This window comes from Salmo trutta, chromosome 3, assembly GCF_901001165.1.
Source record: "Salmo trutta chromosome 3, fSalTru1.1, whole genome shotgun sequence".
In the NCBI taxonomy this organism is placed as follows: Eukaryota; Metazoa; Chordata; class Actinopteri; order Salmoniformes; family Salmonidae; genus Salmo; species Salmo trutta.
The window spans coordinates 4,812,948-4,836,895 of NC_042959.1; the positions used below are offsets into that span (position 1 = coordinate 4,812,948).

Consider the following 23,948-nt stretch of genomic DNA (forward strand, 5'->3'; position numbering starts at 1 on the left):
TGAGATTCTTCAAAGTAGCCACCCTTTGCCTTGATGACAGCTTTCCACATTCTTGGCATTCTCTCAACCAGCTTCATGAGGTAGACACCTGAAATGCATTTCAATTAACAGGTGTGCCCTGTTAAAAGTTAATTTGTGGAATTTCTTTACTTCTTAACACATTTGAGCCGATCAGTTGTGTTGTGACAAGGTAGGGGTGGTACACAGAAGATAGTCCTATTTGGTAAAAGACCAAGTCTTTTACCAAATAGGAAGAACAGCTCAAAAAATAGGAAGAACAGCTCAAATAAGCAACGAGAAATGACAGTCCATCATTACTTTTAGGTCAGTCAATCCGGAAAATGTCAAGAACTTTGGACGTTTCTTCAAGTGCAGTCACAAAGAACAATAAAGCATCATGATGAAACTGGCTCTCATAAGGACCGCCACAGGAAAGGAAGACCCAGAGTTACCTCTGTTGCAGAGGATAAGTTCATTAGAGATAACTGCACCTCAGATTTCAGCCCAAATAAATGCTTCACTGAGTTCAAGTAACTTACACATCTCAACATCAACTGTTCAGAGGAGACATGCATGAATCAGGCCTTCATGGTCAAATTGTTGCAAAGAAACCACTACTAAAGGATACCAATAAGAAGAAGAGACTTGCTTGGGCGATGAAACACAAGCAATGGACATTAGACTGGTGGAAATCTGTCCTTTGTGAGATGCAGAGTAGGAGAATGGATGATCTCCGCATGTGTGGTTCCCACCATGGAGGAGGAGGTGTGAAGGTGCTTAGCTGATGAGACTGTCTGTGATTTACTTTGAATTCAAGGCACACTTAACCAGCATTTCAACCACAGCATCCTGCACCGATACGCCATCCAATCTGGTTTGCGCTTAGTGTGTCACGATCGCTGTCTTCAAACTCCCTGTCGTAAATAAGCCAAGGCGCAACGTGCATGGAATTCCACATCCTTTAATCGAATTGAAACCAAAAACAATACAGAAAGGAAACGGAACATGACATTCTGGGCTGCTTGCAGGCAGCTACACAAAAACAAGATCCCACAATCACAGGTGGGAAAAAGGGCTACCTAAGTATGATCCCCAATCAGAGACAACAATAGACAGCTGCCTCTGATTGGGGACCATACCCGGCCAAAGAAAGAAATAAGAAAACTAAATTGCCTACCCAAATCACAACCTGACCTGACCAAATAGAGAAATAGAAAGGCTCTCAATGGTCAGGGCGGGACAGTACCCCCCCCCCCAAAGGTGCGGACTCCGGCCGCAAAACCTGACTCTATGGGGGAGGGTCCGGGTGGGCATCTAGCCTCGGTGGCGACTCCGGTTCGGGACGTAGACCCCGCTCTGCTTGCTGATCCCTCCGCTTCCGTGGAACCGGGCCATGGATCGTCGCCGGAGGCTCCGGACCGTGGATCGTTGCCGGAGGAACCGGGCCGTGGATTGTCGCCGGGGACTTCGGACCGTGGATCGTTGCTGGAGGCTTTGGCCTGCCGACCGTCGCCGGAGGCTCTGGACTGCCGACCGTCGCCGGAGGCTCTGGACTGCCGACCGTTGCCGGAGGCTCTGGACTGCAGACCGTCGCCGGAGACTCCAATCAGAGACAACAATAGACAGCTGCCTCTGATTGGGGACCATACCCAGCCAAACAAAGAAATAAGAAAACTAGATTGCCCACCAAAATCACACCCTGACCTGACCAAATAGAGAAATAGAAAGGCTCTCTATGGTCAGAGCATGACATAGTGGGACAATCCTTTGTTTTTTAACAGTACAATGACCCAAAACACACCTCCAGGCTGTGTAAGGGTTATTTGACCAAGAAGGAGAGTGATGGAGTACTGCATCAAATGACCTGGCCTGCACAATCGCCCAACCTCAACCTAATTGAGATGGTTTGGGAAGAGTTGTTTCGCAGAGTGAAAAAAAATCAGTCAACAAGTGTTCAGCATGTGTTGGGAACTCCTTCAATACTCTTGGAACAGCATTCCGGATGAATTTGGTTCTGAGAATGTCAAGCGTGTGCAAAGCTGTAATCAAGGCAAAGGTTGGCTACTTTGAAGAATCTAACACTTTTTTGGTTACTACATGATGTCTTCACTATTATTATAAAATGTAAAAAATAGCAAAAATAAAGAAAAACCCTTGGATGAGTAGGTGTTCCAAAACTTTTGACTTGTACTGTATATATGTACTGCATACTGTGTGTGTGTGTATATATATATATATATATATATATATATATATATATATATATATATATATATACACACATATATATACACATCACCTCTATTCAACCAGGTAGACTATTTGAGAACAAGTTCTCATTTACAACTGCAACCTGGCCAAGATAAAGCAAAGCAGTGCGACACAAACAACAACACAGAGTTACACATGGAATAAACAAGCGTACAGTCAATAACACAATAGAAAAAAACAAAGTCTATATACAGTGTGTGCAAATGGCTTGAGGAGGTAAGACAATAAATAGGCCATAGTAGCGGAGTAATTACAATTTAGCAAGTTAACACTGGAGCGATAGATGAGCAGATGGTGATGTGCAAGTAGAATTACTGGTGTGCAAAAGAGCAGAAAAGTAAATAAAACAATATGGGGATGAGGTAGGTATATTGGGTGGGCTATTTACAGATGGGCTATGTACAGTTGCAGCGATCGGTTAGCTGCTCAGATAGCTGATGTTTAAAGTTAGTGAGGGTAATATAAGTCTCCAGCTTCAGCGATTTTTGCAATTCGTTCCAATCATTGGCAGCAGAGAACTGGAAGGAAAGGTGGCCAAAGTAGGTGTTGGCTTTGGGGATGACCAGTGAGATATACCTGCTGGAGTGCGTGCTACGGGTGGGTGTTGTTATCGTCACCAGTGAGATGAGATAAGGTGGAGTTTTACCTAGCGTAGACTTATAGATGACCTGGAGCCAGTGGGTCTGGCAATGAATATTTAGCGAGGGCCAGCAGACTAGAGCATACAGGTCGCAGTGGTGGGTCATATAAGGGGCTTTGGTGACAAAACCGATGGCACTGTGATAGACTGCATCCAGTTTGCTGAGTAGAGTATTGGAAGCTATTTTGTAAATGACATTGCCGAAGTTGAGGATCGGTAGGATAGTTAGTTTTACAAGGGTATGTTTGGCGGCGTGAGTGAAGGAGGCTTGGCTGCGAAATAGGAAGCCGACTCTAGATTTGATATTGGATTGGAGATGCTTAATATGAGTCTGGAAGGAGAGTTTACAGTCTAGCCAAACACCTGTGTATTGGTAGTTGTCCACATATTCTAAATCAGAACTGTCTAGAGTAGTGATGCTAGTCGGGCGGGCGGGTGCGGGCAGTGATCGGTTGAAGAGCATGCATTTAGTTTTATTTGAATTTAAGAGCAGTTGGAGGCCACGCAAAGAAGGGCCAGATGTATACAGAATGGTGTCAACTGCGTAGAGATGGATCAGGGAATCACCCGCAGCAAGAGCCACATCATTGATGTATACAGCGAAAAGAGTCGGCATGAGAATTGAACCCTGTGGTACCCCCATGGAGACTGCCAGAGGCCCGGACAACAGGCCCTCCGATTTGATACTCTGAACTCTGTCTGAGAAGTAGTTGGTGAACCAGGCGAGGCAGTCATTTGAGAAGCCAAGGCTGTTGATTCTGCCGATAAGAATACAGTGATTGACAGAGTCGAAGCCTTGGCCAGGTCGATGAAGACGGCTGCACAGTACTGTCTTTCATCGATGCCGGTTATGATATCGTTTAGTACCTTGAGCGTGGCTGAGGTACACCCGTGACCAGCTCGGAAACTGGATTGCACAGAGGAGAAGGTACGGTGGGAATCGAAATGGTCAATGATCTGTTTATTAACTTGGCTTTCGAAGACTTTAGACAGGCAGGGCAGGATGGATATAGGTCTATAACAGTTTGGGTCTAGAGTGTCACCCCCTTTGAAGAGTGGGATGACCACGGCAGCTTTCCAATCTTTAGGGATCTCGGATGATACGAAAGTGAGGTTGAACAGACTGGTAATAGAGGTTACAACAATGGCAGCGGATAATTTTAGATAGAGAGGTTCCAGATTGTCTAGCCCAGCTGATTTGTACGGGTCCAGGTTTTGCAGCTCTTTCAGAACATCTGCAATCTGGATTTGGGTGAAGGAGAAGCTGGGGAGGCTTGGGCAAGTAGCTGCGGGGGGGGGGGGCTGTTGGCTGGGGTTGGGGTAGCCAGGAGGAAAGCATGGCCAGCCGTAGAGAAATGCTTATTGAAATTCTCGATTATTGTGGATTTATCGGTGGTGACAGTGTTACCTAGCCTCAGTGCAGTGGGAAGCTGGGTGGAGGTGCTCTTATTCTCCATGGACTTTACAGTGTCCCAAAACTTTTGGGAGTTACAGCTACCGGATGCAAATTTATGTTTGAAAAAGCTATTCTTTGCTTTCCTGACTGACTGCGTGTATTGGTTCCCGACTTCCCTGAAAAGTTGCATATCGCGGGGACAATTCGATGCTAGTGCAGTCCGCCACAGGATGTTTTTGTGCTGGTCGTGGGAAGTCAGGTCTAGAGTGAACCAAGGACTATATCTGTTCTTAGTTCTACATTTTTTGAAAGGGGCATGCTTATTTAAGGTGATGGTGAGGAAATTACTTTTAATGAACGACCAGGCATCTTTGACTGACGGGATGAGGTCAATACCCTTCCAGGATCCCCCGGCCAGGTCGATTAGAAAGGCCTGCTCGCAGAAGTGTTTTAGGGAGTGTTTGTCAGTGATGAGGGGTGGTCGTTTGATATAGGTATAGATATAAATATATATATTAAGAGATATAGAGTAGATATAGATAGATAGATAGATAGATAGATAGATAGATAGATAGATAGATAGATAGATAGATAGATAGATAGATAGATAGATAGATATATAGACAGATATAGACAGATATAGACAGATATAGACAGATATAGACAGATATAGATGCATGTAAATATACACTACTGGTCAAAAGTTTTAGAACGCCTACTCATTCAAGGGTTTTTCTTTTTTTGTACTATTTTCTACATTGTAGAATTGTACAATAATAGTGAAGACATCAAAACTATGAAAACTATGAAATAACATATGTGAAATCGCACATATGGAATCATGTAGTAACCATGAGTTGTGCTACAGCTTGAATTCAAAATTGATTAAATATATATTTTTCTCACCCATCTACACACAACACACCATAATGACAAATTGAAAAATTGTTTTTAGAAATATCTGCACATTTATTGAAAATGAAAAAAAATTATATTTAATTTACAGAACCATTCACACCCCTGAGTCAATACATGTCAGAATCACCTTTGGCAGCGATACAGCTGTGAGTCTTTCTGGGTAAATCTATAAGAGCATTGCACACCTGGATTGTATAATATTTCCACATTATTAAAACAATTCTTCAAGTTCTGTCAAGTTGGTTGTTAATCATTGTTAAACAGCCCTTTTCAAATCCTGCCATAGATTTTCAAGCAGATTTAAGTCAAAACTGTAACTAGGCCCCTCAGGAACATTCAATGTCATCTTAGTAAGCAACTCCAGTGTACATTTGGCTTTGTGTTTTAGGTTATTGTTCTGCTGAAATGTGAGTTTGTCTTCCAGTGTCCATTAGAAAACAGACTGAACCAGGTTTTCCTCTAAGATTTAGCCTTTGCTTAGTTTTATTCCGTTTCTTTTTATCCTAAAAAGCTCCCTAGTCCTTGTCGATGACAAGCATACCCATAACATGATGCAGCCACCACCATGCTTGAAAATATGAAGAATGGTAGTCAGTGTTGTGTTGTATTGCTCCAAACATAACACCTTTTATTCAGGGCATGAAGTTCCTTTCTTTGCCACATTTTTTTGCAGTTTAACTTTAGTGGCTTTTTGCAAACAGGATGCATATTTTGGAATATTTCTGTTCTGTCCCTTGTTTTCATTCTGTCATTTTGTCACATCCTGGCCAGTATAAGGGTTAATTGTTATTGTAGTTTGGTCAGGACGTGGCAGAGGGTATTCGTTTTATGTGGTTTGGGGTGGTGTGTTTGTTGAAGGGGCATTTGATTTAAGTATTCCGGGGTGTTTGGGCACTGTTTGATTTTCATGTATTCTATGTTTAGTCTAGTGTGCCTGTTTCTATGTTTGGCTAATTGGGGTTGGGACTCTCAATTGAAGGCAGGTGTGTCTATTTGCCATTGATTGAGAGTCCCATATATTAGGGTGTGTTTGTGATTTGTGGGAGATTGTTCCGTGTATAGCGTCAAGCCTTACAGGACTGTTTATTGTCGGTGTGTTTCTTTTTGTATACGTGTTTATTTTGGGTTTGCCTTCTTTCCTTATAATAAAGAAGATGAGTATGCACATACCTGCTGCGTTTTGGTCTCATCACTACGACAACCGTGACACATTTAGGTTAGTATTGTGGAGTAACTACAATCTTGTTGAGCCATCTTCAGTTTTCTCCTGTCACAGTCATTAAACTCTGCAACTGTTTTAAAGTCGACATTGGCTTCATTGTGAAATCACTGAGGGGTTTCCTTCCTCTCCGGTAACTGAGTTAGGAAGGACACCTGTATCCTTGTAGTGACTGGGTTTATTGATACACCATCCAAAGTGTACTTCATGTTGAAAGGTATATATATATACTATATACATAGTTTTTTTTTTTACCCATCTACCAATAAGGTGCCCTTCTTTGTGAGGCATTGGAAAACCTCTCTGGTCTTTGTGGTTGAATCTGTATTTGAAATGCACTGCTCGACTGAGGGACCTTACAGACAACTGTATGTGTGGTTTGTCAGAGATGAGGTAGTCATTAAAAAATCATGTTAAACACTGTTATTACACACAGAGTGAGTCCATGCAACTTATTATGTGACTTGTTAAGCACATTTTTACTCCTGAATGTATTTAGGCTTGCCATAACTAAGGAGTTGATTATTTATTGAATCAAGACATTTAAGCTTTTCATTTTTAATTAATTTGTAACAATTTCTAAAAGCATAATTCCACTTTTGACATTAATTGGTATTGTGTGTAGGCCAGTGACATAAAATCGAAATTAAATCAATTTTAATTTCAGGCTGTAACACAATACAATGTGGAAAAAGGCAAAAGGGTATGAATACTTTTAGACAGGACTATTTTTTTTTAAAATATTTATATATATATATATATATATATATATATATATATATATATATATATATATATATATAGTGGAACTATGTATTGATCTACTACAGTTAAACAGGAAGTAGAATCTGAAACATGGCAAATTAAACCAGAACACTATTCACCAACAACAGTCTGTCCACAGTCCAGATCATAGTGCAAACCTGCTCAGTTGTAAAACAAGTATATTTTGCACTCTGCATCCCTGCAATGTACGGTTGAGATGAAGCCTGGGGAAACCGTTGTCCTTGTTAAATATTGTGTAATGCATCACTTTTATATGATTCATATGAATATCAATTGTTCTTGTCAGGACTGTAATTACTTCATCGTTAATGTTCTGGCCATGACAACTATGTAATGGAGGAAGGGTCAGTGAACCAGTCACGAGATGAGTAACCTTGACTGAGACCTGGATAATTAGCTCCCCAAGCTGAAGGCAAGACTTCAGTTCAAAGGGTTAACACAGTATTGTGGTGGGTCTTGCAGGAGGTCGGGGTGCAACGCTGTCAGTCACATAGTGACAAGCTCAAGGCTTTACATACAGAACAGAATTCAGTGAACTGAACTCCAAGGCCTGGGTTAAGTGTTGCGATATACAATATATGAGAAAAATAGATTTATTGTAAGAAAACGAAAGTGAAAAATAGATGAAAGGTAACAGAAGACACGAAGGTCATGTGTTGCAGTATAATTCCATTTGCTGTTATGTGGTCTGGCTGCCGTAAGAGTTGGGAAAAAAAGGGTTCTGTTTCTTTTGTTGCCGTAGGAACAAGCCAGGTAGAGAGCTGTGCCATCAAACGTAGAGAAACTGAGAGAATTTGAAAAGAACGTTGTTTCTACATCGCTGAGTCTTACAGAAAACTTTAAATTGTAAACCATAACATCAGCAATCCAAACAGAGAACAGAACACATTTCTTCAATTTCAAGAACTGAATTGGATGCATTCTGCACCTTCAGTGCTTTGACGTGGTACAAAGCAGCCCGTGAATGAAACAACATTCTTGTGAAGAAGAGTGTCCTTTCATGACAATTAAAGAATTACCCATGCATGCAAGACAAGACGAATATAACACCTTACAAACAACTCACAAAGTGACATCTGCTTAAAACGAATGCATTTTGGTTGAAGCTACTTGTATTTAATTGACCTGACTAATGACTAAACAATCAAAATAACAACTCTGCCCTTACAATTAACCTGTTTGTTTAATGCATCATTCGAATTTTCATCAGCCGTCTTATTCTTCGTTTCAAAGTTAAACTGACAGGTAAGGTTCATGGACATAGAACATGGCATGGAACTCCAACATGTACACATGAAATGGTTCCACGTCCGGAGTTGTTTGCCTTTGGCAAGATAAATATAAAGATGAATAAAGTAAATGGCTGAGAAAATGCATTGTGGGGAAATGGTTAAGAAAAATGGCATGCAGTACTGTTAGACTTACGTTTGCAGATGTTATCTTGCTGAGCAGACAACCCTCCTGTAATAATACATCGTGGGGAAAAAAAAAAAGTTATTGTATACTATCCATGATTGCACTGCATTCAACCACAGTATTGATTTTATCTGTAATTAAAGAGTCAAGCCTTAAAGATGGTTCATATGGAATGTCATCTTCAGGGACACAATCGATGTGAAATATTATTTTGCCTGGTTGTTGTTGGAAAACTCTCCGATAAATGTTTATGATATAAGCAGGTCAAAGTTCATCTATACGCTCAAAGATGGCTTTCTGTTTCAGATAGAATGGAGACTTCAGATCTGTATTGATTTCTTAGGGAGAGAACGAAGGCTGTTATAAGTCAAATTGTTATACTGCTCAGTTAGATAATACACCCTCATAAGAAAATGTAACATATGTTCAATGCAGAGCCTGACATCACCACGACAACACAAGACAATAATAACTGACACTGATAAAGATGTGTTGGCATGTCAGCGGTGAAAGAGCACTGAATATCAAATGAAGCATCAAAAATGAACAATAAACAGTGTCAAGCTTCTAAATTGGGAACAAAGAAGCCCACAAGGCTGCAGAATAGAGTCTCTTCTCCCAGGGGACCAGATAATAGCTTAGAGAGAGATATAACAGTATTTTAATTGTTTATCACCAATGTTGTTTTCTTTGTGCTGTGTATAATAATCTGACCACGTGACTGAGGGAGATCTGAGGGTGAAGGGAAACATTGATGAGAAGGACAAGCTGAGAGGGTTACTGACTGAGGTGAAATGATGAACAAAAAGTATGTTATCAACACATCAAGAAATCACCCCACTAATGTGAATGATGAACAGGAACTAGTAAGTGAGTATATTTATACAGAAAGCGTAGTAATATGTCAACAAATCAAGAGATCACACTTTGTTCACTGAAGGACAATGAAGCTGTGAGTGTGTGCAGTCTGTGTTTTATAACACAATATTTTTAGTCTGTGTTTTTAACACAATATCCCTGACATTGAAACATGTCTCTTGTTAGGTCACAAATAAGTGGCGTAATATAGCAACAAGCTAACAGGCAAGCACTGTCTATTACAGTTTAAATGATACTGGTGAAAACTTCATGCCAAGCTATTCATTTCCTATAGCCTATGCAAAAACAAATTTGCAGGAGAACGATGAAAATGCTTTGGTCAAGTTCAACTGTGTTATTGTCTCACAGCAGTGAAAAATAGAGCAACCTGTTAACATTCATAAATGCGACTGAGCCTGCGGTCTGGCTAGCCAGAAGACCATATGTATGTGCAGCCCAGTAATGGAAAATGTCAATAAGCCGTCGGAAGACTGCCAGCATCCCAAACGACACCCTATTCCCTAAATATATTGCACTATATTGGACCCATAAGGCAGTGCACTATATAAGGAATAGGGGACCATTTGCGACTCAGTCACTCTTTTCTGAGGTTGGATGCGTTGGAGGATGGATATAAATAGTTTTATCCTTTAGGGTATAGAGGTAAATGGGATAGAAGTTCAAAATGTCTTTTTAAGATGATTGCCCCGTAAATTATTAAGTTGTTAATGAGGGTGAACGCTGCCAAGTGACAATCCTTCCTCGGGCAGAGTAAGAAAAGAGTAATCAACCCAAATTAATTAGCAAATAACTGGTCAAACCACGAAAGGAACTGTGGTAGTTTTATGCCAGAAGAGATGTGTTGGTTGTAGAGAAGACGTTTGATTGATCTGAACTTCCTGTTTATAGAACATCTAAAGCTAGTCTGATTACCTCATTCTAGTCTAACATTAGGTAGCTAGATCAGTTAAACTGGATCCCCTCAGATAATTAGTTGGGCTGTAGTTGGTCCACTTAGCTAGCGTTAATATTATCTTGCCATTGAGACTGAAACCTGATTTTATAAAAAATATATATATATATATATTATTTAATGCGTCAAACATAAAGACAAAGTTAGGAGCCGAAATTCTGTACTTGTCAACGTTGTTTGAAGAGGTGTTTTATTTACATTTTGAACCGGACCTAGCAGTCAAACAGTTACGGTACATTCCTTTGGTACTATGTTCTATTCAACATTTCACGATGTAAATAGCTTTGCGATACAGACCTCACCAACCAATTAAATGTGAGATAGAGCAACACAGTTGAACAGAGAAAGTTCTTCAAAAGATGACCTTAAAGTAGCCTTAGTTTCTAACCTATGTATATTGTATATCACAGTTTACAGGAGAGAATAATATGTGATCCTTCTCTGTAGTGCTGGGTCGCTGACCCTCTCCTCTCCATCTATAAGCCCCTCCAGACCACTGGTTTCCAAGCACCCACAGCCATGCCTGGCACAGAGATGGAGATAAGTGCATGTACCCACATCAAAGCAGTAGAAGAGTGTCTTAGTGAGCAAAGGCAGTGGGGCTCGAACCACAGCTTTGATCATTCTCAGCTTTCAGATAATTAAAATATTGGATAAATAATTGATTAAAAACACCAGAGCTCATTGTGCTGTTCTGCATCTAGATCCCAATTTATTCCAACCTTGACACTCGTCTTGTCTTTGGCTTTATATCAACAAATGTGTGGGTACAACTCCGAGAGGTACAAGGATGAATTGTGTCTCTCCATTCAGCTTCACTAAATAATACATAAAACATAGTGATTGACATCACTTACAGTCTGTAGATTTAATATGAACAACAAGAAGCACTTTCGCTGCTGCAGAAATTGTTCAGGGTCGCATACGCTATCTACAGTGCTGTTGGAAAGTATTCAGACACCGTCTTTTTCCACATTTTGTTATGTTACAGCCTTATTCTAAAATTGATTAAATAAAACAAATTCCTCATCAACCTACACACAATACCCCATAATTGCAAAAGCGAAACCAGGTTTTTAGACATTTTTGCACAAATTGTTGCACAACTGAAAAACCTAAATTACATAAATATTCAGACTCTTTGCTATCGAAAATGAGCTCAGGTGCATCCTGTTTCCATTGATCATCCTTGAGATTTTTCTACAACTTGATTGGAGTCCACCTGTGGTAAGTTCAATTGATTGGACATGATTTGGAAAGGCACACACAAGTTTTTGTAAGGTCCCACAGTTGACTGTGTATGTCAGAGGAAAAATCAAGCCATGAGGTCAAAGGAATTGTCCGTAGAGCTCTGAGACAGGATTGTGTTGAGGCACAGATTGCATTATTGAAGGTCCCCAAGAACACAGCAACCTAAATCATTCTTAAATGGAAAACGTTTGGAAACACCAAGACTTCTTCTAGAGCTGGCCGTCTGGCCAAACTGAGCAATCGCGGGAGAAGGGCCTTGGTCAGGGAGGTGACCAAGAACCTGATGGCTCCAGAGTTCCTCTGTGGAGATGGGAGAACCTTCCAGAAGCACAACCATCTCTGCAGCACCTCACCAATCAGGGCTTTATGGTAGAGTGGCCAGACAGAAGCCACTCCTCAGTAAAAGGCACATGACAGACCACTTGGAGTTTACCTAAAGGTACCTAAAGGACTCTCAGACCATGAGAAACAAGATGCTCTGGTCTGATGAAACCAAAATTGAACTCTTTGGCCTGAATGCCAAGCGTCATGTCCAGAGGAAACCTGGCACCATCCCTACAGTGAAGCATGGTAGCGGCAGCATCCGCTACCATGTTTTTCAGAGGCAGGGACTGGGAGACTAGTCAGTATCGAGGGAAAGATGAACGGAACAAAAAACAGAGAAACTGCTCCATAGCTCTCAGGACCTCAGACTGGGACGAAGGCTCACCTTCCAACAGAACAACGACCCTAAGCACACAGCCAAGCCAACTTAGCAGTGGCTTCGGGACCAGTCTCTGAATGTCCATGAGTGGCCCAGCCAGAGACCGGACTTGAACCCAATTAAACATCTCTGCTGCCCATCCGACCTGACTGAGCTTGAGAGTATCTGTAGAGAAGAACGGGAGAAATTCCCCAAGTACAGGTGTGCCAAGCTTGTAGCGTCATACCCAAGAAGACTCTACACTGTTATCGCTGCCCAAGGTGCTTCAACAAAGTACTGAGTAAAGAGTCTGAATACTTATGTAAATGTGTTATTTCCTTAGAAACCTCTTTCTCCCTTCATGATGTGCTTATAACCCTCTTTCTACAGTGATGTGGTTATAACCCTCTTTCTCCCGTGACGATGTGGTTATAACACTCTTTCTCCCGTGATGATGTGGTTATTACCCTCCTTCTCCCTTCATGATGTGGTTATAACCCTCTTTCTACCTTCATGATAGATTATAACCCTCTTTCTCCCTTCATGATGTGGTTATAACCCTCTTTCTACATTCATGATAGATTATAATCCTCTTTTTCCCTTCATGATATGGTTATAACCCTCTTTCTCCCTACATGATGTGGTTATAACCCTCTTTCCACATTGATGATGTGGTTATAACCCTCTTTCTCCCTTCATGATAGATTATAACCCTCTCTCTCCCTTCATGATGTGGTTATAACCCTCCTTCTCCCTTCTCCCTTGATGATGTGGTTACAAGCCTTTTTCTTCCTTGATGATATGGTAATAACCTAGTTCTCCTTTGACGAGATGTGGGTATTTTCATGGAAGAGAAAATGCATATAATAATCATGAACTTCCTATGGGAGATCTCCTCCTTCTGGGTCAGAATGAGCTGTTGCTGTGTTGCAGTAATGTGTCGCAGTAATGACACTGCTAAATGTATTCCATTAAGCAATCATTCAACTGAATGTGGTGCTTTAAACCATGGTCACATTCATGTTCAACCCACATTCCAGATTCCATGTTCATCTCCAGTGGGAGAGCACGGCTGAAGGAAACTATCATGATTTTTTTAACCAGTATGCCGATGGCATATTGCGTGACATGATTGCAAGATTTCATGTCATTTTATATTTACCCGGCAACCCAAGGTGAGTACGACAAGGGTTGAGTGGCTTGAAAGAACGTTCCAGAATGTAGTGGTGAAGCTTCATTGTTGTTATTGGTCACTGTGGCTTTTTAGCGTCAACATTCCAACTTCAAATAACTTTGCTATTTTTACTACATGAATAGAAACCCTACATAACCAACGTTATTATTTGTAGCAGAAGTTTAGTCCTGAAACAGACACTTACAGTACCAGTCAAAAGTTTGGACACACCTACTCATTCAAAGGTTTTACTTTATTTTTTACTATTTTCTACATTATTATTTGTAGCAGACGTTTATACCTCAAACAGAAACTTCCATTCACCACACAGTACCTTCTAACACAAAACACATGTAATTTATTAGCTAACATTATCTAATGTTTGCAAACTATTTTCCTTGTTGAAACGCACCTCCAGTTTCATTTTACTTCCTGTCTTGTGTCTGCATGTCTTTCTTTACAGGAAGTCTCTCTATTACCTGTATACCTGAGAATGGGAAATTGCATACACCATACTTTGTTTTTCCCACAGTGTGGTTGAGCAATCCTTGCTACCTACTGTGTGGTATGGGTTTGTCAATTTGTTTGCGGTGCACTGAGTACTGTACTGTAGTTGTTTCACCAGCCAACCCTTCCTCTGTCTGCGGTTGTTTCACCAGCCAACCCTCCCTCTGTCTGTGGTTGTTTCACCAGCCAACCCTCCCTCTGTCTGTGGTTGTTTCACCAGCCAACCCTCCCTCTGTCTGTGGTTGTTTCACCAGCCAACCCTCCCTCTGTCTGTGGTTGTTTCACCAGCCAACCCTCCCTCTGTCTGTGGTTGTTTCACCAGCCAACCCTTCCTCTGTCTGTGGTTGTTTCACCAGCCAACCCTCCCTCTGTCTATGGGTGTTTCACCAGCCAGCCAACCCTCCCTCTGTCTGTGGTTGTTTCACCAGCCAACCCTCCCTCTGTCTATGGGTGTTTTACCAGCCAACCCTCCCTCTGTCTGTGGTTGTTTCACCAGCCAACCCTCCCTCTGTCTATGGGTGTTTCACCAGCCAACCCTCCCTCTGTCTGTGGTTGTTTCACCAGCCAACCCTCCCTCTGTCTATGGGTGTTTTACCAGCCAACCCTCCCTCTGTCTGTGGTTGTTTCACCAGCCAACCCTCCCTCTGTCTATGGGTGTTTCACCAGCCAACCCTCCCTCTGTCTGTGGTTGTTTCACCATCCAACCCTCCCTCTGTCTGTGGTTGTTTCACCAGCCAACCCTCCCTCTGTCTGTGGTTGTTTCACCAGCCAACCCTTCCTCTGTCTGTGGTTGTTTCACCAGCCAACCCTCCCTCTGTCTGTGGTTGTTTCACCAGCCAACCCTCCCTCTGTCTGTGGTTGTTTCACCATCCAACCCTCCCTCTGTCTGTTCATCCCGTTCCTTGCAGAGGTCAGAGGAGTCAGAGAAGCCCTGGCATGTTTGTTATGAGTGAGAAACATCAACGGATGCCCACGGGGCCCCCTGGGGACTACTTGTATTATGTATCCTTCAGCTGGTCAACTTTCCCAAGCATCTGTACACTACAGGATCATGTCAAAGAGGATCACAAGCGTGGCAGAGCTGAAGGATAAAGGATTGACAGTTTGAAGGTTTTTACTGGCTGAAGAGTTCACTGTTTACTGTCTTTCTAGGGCAGTGAGTGACGATCTGAATTCGTAGTTTTCTAATGAACATAGAGTAGAATGGGAGAATGATATTAATGGTTTAACACTAATGAGATCTGGGTGCTCCCTCCCTCCCCCCCTCCCTCCCTCCCTTCCTCCCTCCCTCCCTCCCTCCCTCCCTCCCTCCACTGCAGTCAGTCTGCTCACTTCACAGTTTATTTCACAGTGTAAATAACTTTAGAGAGAGAGAGAGAGAGAGAGAGAGAGAGAGAGACAGGAGGATCTCAGTAGTGAGTGGTGAGAACAGTTATAGTCAACTGCTGTCCAACTGTGTGAATTCTGTGAAATGACGTTTAAAACCGAGCTGTCATGACAGCTCAGTATTCCAGTATCAATGTGGGGCCGTGGACTTGCGCTACCGAGAGACGATTTTGAGTTGCCTGTGTTTATTAACGCAGGATACGAGACGCCTCTCTCACAGCTCAGTCTGCACTGTCAGCATCACGTACTGTGTGCACTAGGCCTGCTCCCATCTCCTAACATTATGAATATGAACCAGACATGGTATTTCTCTCAAACGTGGTTCAAGTGTACATTCCTCACTATAACTTACATTTCTTGCAAACTTGAGATTTTAGGCAATCAGTCTGTTTCAAATTTCCTATAGATAGTAATTTGAGATCTCTTCATACTACACGGGTTAGGAGGTGTGAATTATACCAGGTTAGGAGGTTAGGAGGTGTGAATTCTACCAGGTTAGGAGGTTAGGAGGTTCTACCAGGTTAGGAGGTTAGGAGGTGTGAATGCTACCAGGTTAGGAGGTTAGGAGGTGTGAATTCTACCAGGTTAGGAGGTTAGGAGGTGTGAATTCTACCAGGTTAGGAGGTGTGAATTCTACCAGGTTAGGAGGTTCTACCAGGTTAGGAGGTTAGGAGGTATTAATTCTACCAGGTTAGGAGGTTAGGAGGTGAGAAATCTACTAGGTTAGGAGGTTAGGAGGTATGAATTCTACCAGGTTAGGAGGTTAGGAGGTGTGAATGCTACCAGGTTAGGAGGTTAGGAGGTGTGAAAATCTACCAGGTTAGGAGGTTAGGAGGTGTGAATTCTACCAGGTTAGGAGGTTAGGAGGTGTGAAAATCTACCAGGTTAGGAGGTTAGGAGGTGTGAAATCTACCAGGTTAGGAAGTTAGGAGGTGTGAATGCTACCAGGTTAGGAGGTGTGAATTCTACCAGGTTTGAGGTTCTACCAGGTTAGGAGGTTAGGAGGTGTGAATTCTACCAGGAAAGGAGGTTAGGAGGTGTGAATTCTACCAGGTTAGGAGGTTAGGAGGTGTGAATTCTACCAGGTTAGGAGGTTAGGAGGTTTGAATTCTACCAGGTTAGGAGGTTAGGAGGTGTGAATTCTACCAGGTTAGGAGGTTAGGAGGTGTGAATTCTACCAGGTTAGGAGGTGTGAATTCTACCAGTGTGAGCTATACCGCGTTGTGTAAAGGGGTTGTAGTTTCCCTTAATACAATTACACAAAGCAATATTGTCACCACCATGTTCAAACCTATTTTGATTTACAAGTGGACATGTTGCCTTGTCATCAGCTTCTTCTTCTTCTTATTATTATTATTATTAAGTGGTGTGTGTTTCCCCTGAACAATCCCCGTCTCTCACAGCAACCAGCCGCCCAGTAGCACTCTGAGAGATAGAGAGAGAGAGAGACATAGAGAGAGAGAGAGAGAAGAGAGACAGACAGAGAGAGATAGAGAGAGATAGAGATAGAGACAGAGAAAGAGACAAAGTGAGAGGGAGAGAGAGAAAGAGAGACAGAGAGAGCTAGAGAGAGCTAGAGATAGAGAAAGAGACAAAGAGAGAGGGAGAGAGAGAAAGAGAGACAGAGAGAGATAGAGAGAAAGAGAGAGAGAAAGAGAGACAGAGAGAGATAGAGATAGAGAAAGAGACAAAGAGAGATGGAGAGAGAGAGAAAGAGAGACAGAGAGAGAGAGAAAGAGAGATAGAGAGAGCTAGAGATAGAGAAAGAGACAAAGAGAGAGGGAGAGAGAGAAAGAGAGACATAGAGAGACAGAAAGAGAGACAGAGAGAGAGAGAGAGAGAGAAAGAGAGACAGAAAGAGATAGAGAGAGCTAGAGATAGAGACAGAGAAAGAGACAAAGAGAGAGGGAGAGAGAGACGAGAGAGAGAGAGAGAACTACATATTGATCCTCCCCACTACCAGCGGCTAGCCCCTCCTGATTTCATTAGGCTGCCTGGTGTTAATTACTCCACACTCTAACCTTTCCCTGTTTCATTTGGACCGACAAATTGGCTGAATTAAAGAAGAGGCCTACGTCCCAAATGGCACCCTATTCCCTATATACTGCACTACTGTCAAAAGTAGTCCGCTATATAGTGAATAGGGTGCTATTTTGAACGCAATTGAGGTGAGAATAAAAGGCAGAATAGCTTGACGGTGTTCATTGGATCCCTGAGCTGCCCAGCACCGCGGTGTCAAACTCCCAAGCGGCGTCATAATTAAAAAAGTTCATCAATGTTCTTCTTTGCTCATCAAATTATGCTGGAGAAGGAGGCTATGAGATAATAGATCTGGGAGGGAGGACGACTCATTTAGGACATCATCTCACTGGTCTGATCTGGTTTGTTGTCTAGGGAGTAACAGCAGTTACATATGTGTTTTTCGTGTGTTTATATGCATTTACAATTGGCTCTTACTAATTCAATCATCTTTATTTATTTATTTACTGTCTATTCTCTTCTTGGCACTAACACTGTGATTTCAGAGTCTCAAAGGGCTGCACAACTTAAAGGAATGGTTCCAGAACTTAAAGGAATGGTTCCAGAACTTAAAGGAATGGTTCCAGAACTTAAAGGAATGGTTCCAGAACTTAAAGGAATGGTTCCAGAACTTAAAGGAATGCTTCCAGAACTTAAAGGAATGGTTCCAGAACTTAAAGGCATGGTACAATAACTTAAAGTCCCACACACCATACACCTACATAAACCTGAATAAAGTCCCATACACCATACTCCTACATAAACCTGAATAAAGTCCCATACACCATACTCCTACATAAAGCTGAATAAAGTCCCATACACCATACTCCTACATAAAGCTGAATAAAGTCCCATACACCATACTCCTACATAAAGCTGAATAAAGTCCCATATACCATACTCCTACATAAGGCTGAATAAAGTCCCATACACCATACTCCTACATAAACCTGAATAAAGTCCCATATACCATACTCCTACATAAAGCTGAATAAAGTCCCATATACCATACTCCTACATAAACCTGAATAAACTCCCATATACCATACTCCTACATAAAGCTGAATAAACTCCCATATACCATACTCCTACATAAAGCTGAATAAAGTCCCATATACCATACTCCTACATAAAGCTGAATAAAGTCCCATATACCATACTCCTACATAAAGCTGAATAAACTCCCATATACCATACTCCTACATAAAGCTGAATAAACTCCCATATACCATACTCCTACATAAACCTGAATAAAGTCCCATACACCATACTCCTACATAAAGCTGAATAAAGTCCCATACACCATACTCCTACATAAAGCTGAATAAACTCCCATATACCATACTCCTACATAAACCTGAATAAAGTCCCATACACCATACTCCTACATAAAGCTGAATAAAGTCCCATACACCATACTCCTACATAAAGCTGAATAAACTCCCATATACCATACTCCTACATAAAGCTGAATAAAGTCCCATATACCATACTCCTACATAAAGCTGAATAAAGTCCCATATACCATACTCCTACATAAAGCTGAATAAAGTCCCATATACCATACTCCTACATAAAGCTGAATAAACTCCCATATACCATACTCCTACATAAAGCTGAATAAAGTCCCATACACCATACTCCTACATAAAGCTGAATAAAGTCCCATATACCATACTCCTACATAAAGCTGAATAAAGTCCCATATACCATACTCCTACATAAAGCTGAATAAAGTCCCATACACCATACTCCTACATAAAGCTGAATAAAGTCCCATATACCATACTCCTACATAAAGCTGAATAAAGTCCCATATACCATACTCCTACATAAAGCTGAATAAAGTCCCATATACCATACTCCTACATAAAGCTGAATAAAGTCCCATACACCATACTCCTACATAAAGCTGAATAAAGTCCCATATACCATACTCCTACATAAAGCTGAATAAAGTCCCATACACCATACTCCTACATAAAGCTGAATAAAGTAAAAAAATACAAGTACAGCTTTGTTAAGCATGGATTTTGGGGTTGTCCTTTTCCGGCTTGTCTCAAGGTTGATCCCATTCTGGCTGACACGACATTATGCAGCTCAACGGGATCCATTTAGAAACACAGCCATCCCTTCGCTTCAGATAATAACTTCATCATAATTGGCTTGTGATGCTCAGGAGGGTTGAATTGTCAGTTGCAGAGGGAGCTGAACTGATTCATTGCTTGATTTAATTACGTATCAAAATTAAATTAGACATGCTTAAAAACAAAATCTAAGTGACTTTTGTCAAGCTGTCCCTTGAAATCAAAGCCCAACTAAAGGACACCCTTCATTATTGGGCGACATCTAACTCAATAATCTTTATCTCAATCTCTTCATTCAAAGACTCAATCATGGACACTCTTACTGACAATTGTGGCTGCTTTGTGTGATGTATTGTTGTCTCTACCTTCTTGACCTTTGTGCTGTTGACTTTGCCCAATAATGTCTGTGCCATGTTTTGTGCTGCTACCATGTTGTTGTTATCTGTGTTGCTACCATGCTGTGTTGTCATGTGTTTCTGCCATGCAATGTTGTTGTCTTAGGTCTCTCTTTATGTAGTGTTGTGTTGTCTCTCTTGTTGTGATGTGTGTTTTGTTCTATATTTATACTGTATTTCTAAAAAAATAAATCCAGGACCCATCCCCGCAGGCGGTCTTTTGCCTTTTGGTAGGCTGTCATTGTAAATAATAATTTGTTCTTAACTGACTTGCCCAGTTAAATAAAAACATTTTAAAATCATCATCTCTTATAGCGGAATCACTGACGTGAAAAGAAAAGATAGAATGAACACATTACCATACAGGTTTAGTATGATATGAAATGTGTTTTTGTGACATCAAACACCAGGCAGCAACCACTTTCAGCTGAGAAAAAAACTAGATGCAGACATTCAGTGAAGTGATTCAGGAGGAAAGTCAAAGAGATGATATGCAACAAAATGCTCTTAGAGGTACAGTAGACTACAGGTAAGTTACTGAGAGATGAGAGGTACAGTAGACTACAGGTAAGTCACTGAGAGGTGCAGTAGACTACAGGTAAGTTACTGAGAGATGAGAGGTCCAGTAGACTACAAGTAAGTCACTGAGAGATGAGAGGTACAGTAGATTACAGGTAAGTCACTGAGAGATGAGAGGTACAGTAGATTACAGGTAAGTCACTGAGAGACGAGAGGTACAGAAGACTACAGGCAAGTCACTGAGAGACGAGAGGTACAGGAGACTACAGGTAAGCAGCCGTGTTTCTACATCTGCGTTGCTTCTACATCTGCATTGCTTGCTGTTTGGTGTTTTAGGCTGGGTTTCTGTTTAAGCACTTTGTGACATCGGCTGATGTAAAAACAATCAATCAAATGTAAATACATTTGATTGATTGATAGATTGTTCTGTCTTCTATCACACGTCAGCTGGTTTTTACTGCATCCCCGCTCCCTTTACAGTGCACACAACTTTATAAACAGTGCACTATGTAGTGACTGGGGAAACCGTTTTGGGAGATGTCCTGCCTGTACACCTCCACACTCCTCCACATGGCATATTCAGCAAGAACGACTCCATTTTTAAAAAAATTTTTTTTTGCATAAGTGTCATCTCGGGCTTGGTGAGGTACAGTGATCTATAACCGCTATTGCAAATGCAGGGTGTCACGGTGGCACTGCTGCAAAGACGAAGAGGGAAAATTATTCCAGCCTGGGGTCATTGGTTATACATAGCCCATTTCAAAAGCATTGTAAATATGTCAAGAGTGGAAAGGTGTCAGGGAGAGAAGAAAAAGTAGAATCCCTATTGTAGTGTCAACCTTTAGTTTATCAAGATTTCACAGTGACATACATTGTTAATGCGTTTGATCTTTCTCCCTCTATTGTAATGCATGACCATTTTTCTCATTGAGACTGGCAGAGGTATTGTCATCACTATGATGTGACGGTGTACAGTCAACCCACTGTATTACAGGTCTCAGATTATGATGTGACGGTGTACAGTCAACCCACTGTATTAGAACTCTCATGTTGAAGCAGAAGCTGAATCACATATCACTGTCACAGGCAGGCCTCTGCCAGGCAAACTATATACACAATGATGACGCTGATGAATCACTCCCACTCAGTGCATTTGTGATTACGTCTACGTCCTAAATGGAACCCTATTTCCTTTGTAGTGCACTACTTGGGCTCTGGTCAGCAGTAATACACTTCATAGACAATAGGGTGACATTTGGAACACAGAGCCCAGAACACTGAAGGTTTGATTTGATTCAACTTTAAGCTCACAGTTGGCAGCCATATGGTTGGCGTGATGTAATTCAGAAATCTTTCATGGGGTGTCAAAATCCAGTCTCCTTCAACCAGTTGGTGCTGAATATTCATTTCATATCAGATCAAACCAGCAAAGATTATCTTGTGACTAGTCAGCACCGTAACTCGAATGCTCTCTAATTACAAAACTCAAACAGAATGGACAAACAACTTGAGTGATACATTGGCATGAACTCTGAATACGCAGTGATCCATTGGTGAAAAGCTTCTATATTGGTCATTGGATGCTGCTGAGGGGAGAACGGGCTCATAATAATAATAATAATAATAATAGCTGGAACAGAGTGAATGGAACGGCATCAAACCATGTGTTTGATGTGTTTGATACCGTTCCACTGATTCCGTTCCAGCCGTTAGCACAAGCCCGTCCTCCCCAATTAAGGTGCCACCAATCTCCTGTGATATCGGAATAATGTTTTTTAACTTGAAAGAAAAGAGAAAACATACACACTGTGGGTATAACGTTGGTAACACATAACTGCTGTTATGACACGGTACAGTTGTGTTGATGTATTTAGGTTGCTATGTGTCAGGCATGACTTCATGCATGACTTTCCATTTCCATATTAACTACTAAAATCCTTCAAAATATTATTAACATATTGACCTAACTTTGGCTCTTAAAAGTATTTATAGTAATTTATTTATCCTGACTTACAAAAACAACTCACACAAACGTTTCCTAACTAAATGAATGAAAAGACTAATCTTGCCCCAACAAACCCAACTTGTTATATACTTCATGTGTAGCACCACAAGCACCAGCCTGGCAGGTCATTTTTATGTAGGCTAAGTGATACTGGTAAGTGAGAGATACTGTACCTGTCAGTGGGCTTTAACTATTACAAATGAGGACCACTCTCAGCTGCATTTCTCCCAATCGTTTTCTCACTACCTTGGGAGATGCAAGTAGTGCCAGTGACTGGTAGAACCCACTGACAGAGATGCAAGGTCATGTGTTTATATCTTCCAATGAAAAGGCAATAAAAACAAAGTAATAGACAGTAAAAAAAATGTTTTTTTTTTAAACGCAATAGACCGGATTGTTCCAGAAGGGCAACTGAGGATGAGACAAAGAATGGACTAAAGGAAGGAACGTGTAAACAGTCTAAGCACTCTTCCGTCTGACCGCCCAGACCGCCATTAAGGAGACTATCAATAATATATTAACATTACCAGCACTCAATATTAATATTCAAAAAAAAAGACACACAACTCTTCCCACTGGCTCCAGTCTAACCATAGCCTGTATCATGCATATTCACACGATAGCTAAAGCAATGCACGCTAGGTAGGCTAATCGGTTAGCTGTCTTCAGTTGCAGCAAAACTTGAACCATATGCATGACTGTTGTCACGTTTGTGTGCATTGACAGTACCGTAACAGTTTGTTGTTAAATTAGTAATGATCTAATTAAGCAATAAGACCAGAGGGGGTGTGGTATATGGACAATTTACCACGGCTAAGGGCTGTTCATACGCACAACGCAACGCAGAGTGCTTTGTTATAGCCCTTAGCCGTGGTATATTGGCCATATATCACAAACCCCTGAGGTGCCTTATTACTATTATAAACTGATTACCAACATAACTAGAGCAGTAAAAACACATATTTTGTCATACCCGTGGTTTACGGTCTGATATACCATGGCTGCCAGCCAATCAGCATTCAGGGCTCAAACCACCCAGTTTATAATTCTAGTTATATCATATTTTGAGGATTAAAACATCTTATGGTGGCACACTGTTATGTTACATACTTGCTGTATTTGCCAACTATTTTAAAATGCTAAAATCCATATATTCACAGGCTGGAATACAGGCCTGGTAAAGCATTGATCAATCACAAGCCAATGGCACAGTTGAATCCCCAACCACCCACAGCGAACAAACAAGTCTGCCCTAAATAGGTTTATGTCAGTTCTCGGCAGTTGAGTACAATAAAAGTATGTCATTGATGCTATTCAAAGCCATGTGTGGTATGGTAAAGCTGTCTCTCTTTCCCAGTCTGTCTCTCTTTCCCAGTCTGTCTCTCTTTCCCAGTCTGTCTCTCTTTCCCAGTCTGTCTCTCTTTCCCAGTCTGTCTCTCTTTCCCA

At 41.4% G+C, this 23,948-nt stretch overlaps 1 protein-coding gene across 2 annotated transcripts in view; it reads right to left on the minus strand.

Annotated features, from left to right (window-relative positions):
* LOC115166834 (protocadherin-11 X-linked) overlaps positions 1-23,948 on the minus strand; it is a 240,323-nt gene that overhangs the window by 88,518 nt on the left and 127,857 nt on the right. The window contains exon 5 of one of the 2 annotated variants that reach the window (XM_029720704.1): positions 8,656-8,691. The exons of the other annotated variant lie outside the window; for it this stretch is intronic. Coding sequence (XP_029576564.1) covers positions 8,656-8,691 — 36 coding nt within the window. The remainder of the gene's footprint in view (positions 1-8,655; positions 8,692-23,948) is intronic. 2 annotated transcript variants of the gene reach the window in all.